Source organism: Leptonychotes weddellii, chromosome 3, assembly GCF_054177405.1.
Source record: "Leptonychotes weddellii isolate Sample4059 chromosome 3, ASM5417740v2, whole genome shotgun sequence".
In the NCBI taxonomy this organism is placed as follows: Eukaryota; Metazoa; Chordata; class Mammalia; order Carnivora; family Phocidae; genus Leptonychotes; species Leptonychotes weddellii.
Genome location: NC_138371.1, coordinates 161,727,468 through 161,733,360, shown reverse-complemented (window position 1 = coordinate 161,733,360; position 5,893 = coordinate 161,727,468). Strand labels below are relative to the sequence as shown.

General features: G+C 39.5%; 1 protein-coding gene across 2 annotated transcripts in view; it reads left to right on the top strand.

Annotated features, from left to right (window-relative positions):
- DCT (dopachrome tautomerase) overlaps positions 1-5,651 on the top strand; it is a 35,486-nt gene extending 29,835 nt beyond the window's left edge. The window contains exon 8 of one of the 2 annotated variants that reach the window (XM_081815098.1): positions 2,478-5,651. In XM_081815098.1, coding sequence (XP_081671224.1) covers positions 2,478-2,676 — 199 coding nt within the window. In that variant the 3' untranslated portion in view covers positions 2,677-5,651. The remainder of the gene's footprint in view (positions 1-2,477) is intronic. The other variant, XM_081815099.1, reaches the window with a different exon arrangement.
- The last annotated feature ends 242 nt before the right edge of the window (positions 5,652-5,893 follow it).

The window sequence follows — 5,893 nt, the reverse complement described above, 5'->3', positions numbered from 1 at the left end:
CAGAAATGTCTGTTCCTGTCTTCTACTTATTTCTTGATTGGATTATTTGTTCTTTGGGTGTTGAGTTTGATAAGTTCTTCATTGATTTTGGGTACTAGCCCTTTATCTGATATGTCATTTGCAAATATCTTCTCCCATTCTGTCAGTTGTCTTTTGGTTTTGTTGACTGTTTCCTTTGCTGTGCAAAAGCTTTTTATCTTGATGAAGTCCCAATAGTTCATTTTTGCCCTTGCTTCCCTTGCCTTCAGCGATGTTTCTAGGAAGAAGTTGCTGCGGCTGAGGTCAAAGAGGTTGCTGCCTGTGTTCTCCTCAAGGATTTTGATGGATTCCTGTCTCACATTTAGGTCTTTCATCCATTTTGAGTCTATTTTTGTGTGTGGTGTAAGGAAATGGTCCAGTGTCATTCTTCTGCATGTGGCAGTCCAATTTTGGGAAAGGCTTCTTGAAGGGGAGGGGTCTTGAGTCAGATTCAAAGAGTTGGTGGATTTTCTCTAGGGGAGGCGGAGAGAAGGGAGCATTTTAAGTTGAAGAAGGGCAGGGAACAGTGCTGTGAAAGGTGTAGTCTGTGTAGAGGACTGTGTGAAGAAGCCTGGCTGGAGAAGGCTTGGGAAGAAGATTCCCTGAATTAAGTCTGGATCTGTGAAAAGAGCCTGGTTAGAGACGGCCTTAAAAGCTAGGCAGAAACCACAATGAGATGCCGCTTTCCACCCATTAGGTTGGTTATTACTGACCAAGCAGTGGGTAATAAGTGCCGATGAGGCTGTGGGGTAATTGGAGGCCTTGTGCACTGCTGGTGGGAATGCAGAGTGGTACGTGGCCTCTGTGGAAAACAATAAGGAAGCTCCTCAAAAAATTGAACATCAGATTACCTTATGATCCAGCAGAGAATTGAAAGCAAGTACCCAAACAGATTATCTGTAAACCTCTGTTCATAGCATTAGTCACAATAGACAAAAGAAGAGTCATGGTCCATTGATAGCTGAATGGATAAACCAAGTGTGGTGTATGCACAGATGGAATATTATGTCGCCTTAAAAAGGAAGGAAATCCTGTCATATGCTACAACATGCATGAGTCTTAATTTGCAGGGGACTATAATTTTTGAAGATATTACGCTAAATGAAAAAGCCAGTCACAAAACAACAAAAACTGTTCTGATTCGCCTTATGTGAGGTCTCTAGAGTAGTCAAATTTATAGAGACGGAAAGTAGGAAGGAGATTGCAGAGGCTGGAGGGCTGGGGTACTGGGGAGATACTATTTCAGTTTTGCAGGATGAGAAAAGTCCTATGGTGGTGATGGTGGCAGAACACTGAATGCACTGATGCTTGCACCGGAGCACTTAAAAATGACTACGAGGGTGAAATAGACGTCATGTGTATCTCACCACAATTAAAAGAACAATCATTTTCGGTTCCTGAACAAAGAAACGTCAGAATAAACATCTGTTTTTTACGAAGATGGTTCTGGCCACAGATGTTGGATTGTAGCATGAGGAGAAAAATTATAGTCATCTTGGAGGAATCCCTGCAGGATGAGTAAGGGCCCTCTGTGGAATGGAGGAAAAAACTAGAAGGGGGATTTTCCATTCAGGCAAGCATAGGGTATAGAATAAGAACCCAGGTGAGAGAAACTGAATTTAAGTATAGCTGACCTAGGGGCGCCTGGGTGACTCAGTCGTTGAGTGTCTGCCTTCGGCTCAGGTCATGATCCCAGGGTCCTGGGACGGAGCCTTGCGTCCGGCTCCCTGTTCGGCGGGGAGCCTGCTTCTCCCTCTCCCTCTGTCCCTCCCCCCGCCCCTGCTTGTGCTCTCTCTCTTTTAAATAAATAAATAAAATCTTTAAAACAATTTAAAAAAAAGAACAGCTGATAAGAGAGTTTTTAAAAGACACGACTGACAGGCATAGGTACATTAAAATGAAATCCATTAATTTTGTGGAGAGTGCTTATAAAATATTATTTGAGTCGAGTATTAGATTTATCAGGTGGAAGATTCAGATTTTATTCACAACCCTTTAAATGGGTACAAATTTCATCTGCTCCTGTTGTTGAATGTCTTCTGTTATAATAGCCCATCTGATCGGTCTTATACATTTATCACCCTATAAAAAGGTAGAGACAATAGCAGAATTTCTCCACCTGAGGGCTGTATATTTCCAGTTCCCCAGTTACTACTTTAGCGTACACTTTAACAAATGAGTTTCTAACTCACAAAAGTAGTTATATACTTCCTTGGAGGGTTTATTCTGTGTGTTTACTGTAAGAAATTTAAAACATGCAATCAGCTGTATTTAAATAATGGAATGCCATTTCCTCAAGAAAAACAATTGTGGATATGACAAATTGTTGGTGGGGAAGAAGATAAATTTTATTCTAGCTGGTATAGTTTTGCTTTATCAACAAAAATGCGTGTGAAAAGCAAATTGGTTCATTCTTTTCTTCTCTAAGAGTATTCAGCTGATGAAAATCCCAATTGAAGACCCTTCTCTTCTGCTTTAATTCCAGTTGAAGAAACTCGAGGTTGGACCACAACCCTCTTGGTGGTCATAGGGATGCTGGTGGCTTTGGTTGGTGTTTTTGTGGTGCTGTTTTTCCTTCAGTACAGAAGACTCCGAAAAGGCTACACACCCCTAGTGGAGACACATTTAAGCAACAAGAAGTACACAGAAGAAGCCTAGAGAGCTCACGCCTTCCTCTGGAGAGGCACCAGCCAAGCCGTAGGTCTGACCCTGCCGATGAACAAACTATTACTCAGTGTTCTTCCTTTAGCTGAAGACGTTTGACGCAGTCCCCCCTATTAAGGTGATCATCCCCAATACAGAAGATGCTTAGCTGTAGTCTCTGGTCTACTCGTTGTTTAACAAACACAAACTGGAATGTTTGAGGCTATCTCTACCATCAAACAAAGGTAGAGCTGACAATTTGTGGTATCTGATAATAATTCCCCATATTGATTAAGCCTCCTCATGTTCTGAAAAGACATGTGAGCGCGTGCACACACACACACACACACACACACACAACTGATAGAGCAGATTCATTTTAATTTGCAGGTCCTTGTAATTTGAGACCTGAGCAAGATCATGGTTCATTTTTTCTTAGCCCAAGTGTCTTCAGTTGGAATGGGGCAGGGGGTGGGGGTGGCAGATGCTTCCTGAGTCTCCATGAGGTTCGCTATAAACAGCTGTGCTTTTAGATGCCTTCCTGATCATCTTTCTGTGGCTTATTTTTCTCCTTTCTGTGTCTTTTCTTCTCCAGCCTTTAAAACAGCCTTGAAGATGAAAATAGGCCTTATTTTCCAAATAGGATGGAGAGTAAAGGAAGGAATGAATGATCAGTTTGGTTCTCTTTTGTAAATTAGACTTTCCAGATTTTATAAAAATCTGTAGCTCTTAACAGGAGACATGATATCATGAGATTCAGTAGCTGGATAAACATTGATTCTATAGTGAAAAATAAATGAGAGATTAAATTATAGAGTTTTCTAGTTAACGAATATACTGTGTTAAATCTACTAACCCGCATAGAACCACTTCTTCCAGGAAAGGATGGCTGAAAAAGGCTGTGAGGCTAGAATCCTGGCAATTTGAGTAGACTTCCATTGCTCTGAGGTCTCATTTGGCTGATCCTGAACCAGTTTCTTTACCAGGTAGCCTCAGATGAAAAATTATCCATGTATATTGCAGTTGGTTTATTTTTAAGAGTTGACTTCCGATTTTATTAATGCCACACTGTGCTGACAGTTACTTATGAATGCTAATCAATTAAGTCTTATCCTTTAAAAGCAAACCATCCATACAAAATATAACATTTCAGAATTAAATGGTTATGTTCCACTAAGTAATCATCATATCATGAGAGATAAGAATGAAGCCATCTTTATTTACTAAGATGCTCAGGCTTACCGAGATGATCCCTACTTCTGAGAAGTTAGCGGTTACTGAGATTGCAAGGTAAATTTCATCTGCTCATATCTGGTACCTGTGCTTCAGGGGTGAGGCCGTAGTTCTGGAAGGTAGCCTGTCTGTCCACTCATTTCAGCTGCTCTCTACTGGAATGGATGTGTGTGAAGGATGGGTGGGAAGGAGAAGAGGACCCTGGAGTTAGCTGCCTTCTACATAGGAGGGAGGGGGCTAGATGGTGCATGATTCATCAAGACACAGTGTTATCCCCCCAAAATAAGACTGTGAAAGCCGGAGAAATGGACATAGCCCCATCGGAACCAAATTTGAGTCTGAGCGAGCCTCATAAAGCTTATAGGCATATCTGAGAGTGGGCTCAGCAGATGAGAATCAAAATAGCCCAGAGTCCTTCATGGGCCGAAGCCCTGCTTGGGTCTCTTTACCCACCCCCCGACACGTAGATCTCAGTTCCTGCTTTTAACAGTATCTATGGAAAATTTGGCAAAGTTTCATGAGTGTACTCCACTCTGGAAGGTTTATGTTCCAGACTCAGGGTTGTTGGGGAATACAGTTTTACATCCTGTTTTTAAACCAAAAGAGAAATATTGAAATGAAGATATAATTGTGCATGGTAGGTGTGTCTCCGAAAAGTTACATTTAAATTAATTACATGTTAAAAGTAGCAGGGAAGGGGCACCTGGATGGCTTAGTCTGCTGGGGGCCTGACTCCTGGTTTCGGCTCCGGTCATGGTCTCAGGGTCGTGATAGGGAGCCCTGCGTTCCACTCTGCCCTCCACTGGGAGTCTGCTTGAGATTTTCCCTCTCCCTCTGCCCCTCCCACTCATGCTCTCTCTCACTCTCTTTCTCTTTCAAATAAATAAAATAAATCTTAAAAAAATAAAATAAAAATAAAAGTAGCAGGGAAAATGACTTTTTATAGATGAACTATATGAATAATTCCATAACGCAAATAACCACCTCTCTCTTGCCTCTCTGGTACATCAGAATTTTCATTTATCGCATTCCCACATAATTTATTTAAAGCAAGGTTTATCTGAGGTAGAAATAGAGGGTAATCATTTTTACTTAGCCACTTTTATCTATAGAAGATGCAACTTCTTATAAATATAATGTTTTATAATGTCTTCCTAAGAGAAACGATTTCTTAATTTTTTAGCTCATAGAAGAGGAATAAATTTTTCTAACATTTCCTGACATTACAGTCAGTTTGTGATGAATGTCTTTTAAGAAATTTAAAGGTAGAACAAACCTGTTAGAATGAACAGTATTTCATTTACTTACACGGAATCTTATGCAAATAAACTCAGAAAATAGTATTTACTTACACGGAATCTTATGCAAATAAACTCAGAAAATACTACGAAGCGTTGTAGGGTTAATTTTCTCAATGATGGGGGAAAAACATCAACCTTGAAGAAAACGAATAGATCACTTTACATGCTTATATCCTCAGAATTAGAAAAATTGTATGCATATGAATTACTGTTTCAGAAGAGATGCTGTTATAAAGCTAACATTTCAGAAGTGAATGAAATCTAATAGCCTCTTTCCTTTGTGAATTAAATTCCCTTCTAATTCTAAAATTCTTTGATATTAATTTGTGTCTTGCTTAGGATTTAACACTGTTAATTATAATCATCCTAATGAATAATTTTAATCTCATGTTAACCAGAAATAAAAAATTTATTAAAGAGGAAAATAAAAATAAATGTTTTGCAGATTATTGTTCATCTGTTGGAGGCTATTGTTTTTAATTTATGAACGTCAATTCCCATCTTTTTGGCACTCGGTATGCATGTATTGGAATATATGTGTATATATATATACAATACATAATTACATATGTATACTTATAATTGTATATGTATATACAAATATATATAAAATACGTAATTACAACCTCACACCTCTTCCCAAGTGATGAGTTACTTTTGATGTGCCCACGGTCTAAAGGCTGATCTCGGGGTGGAGG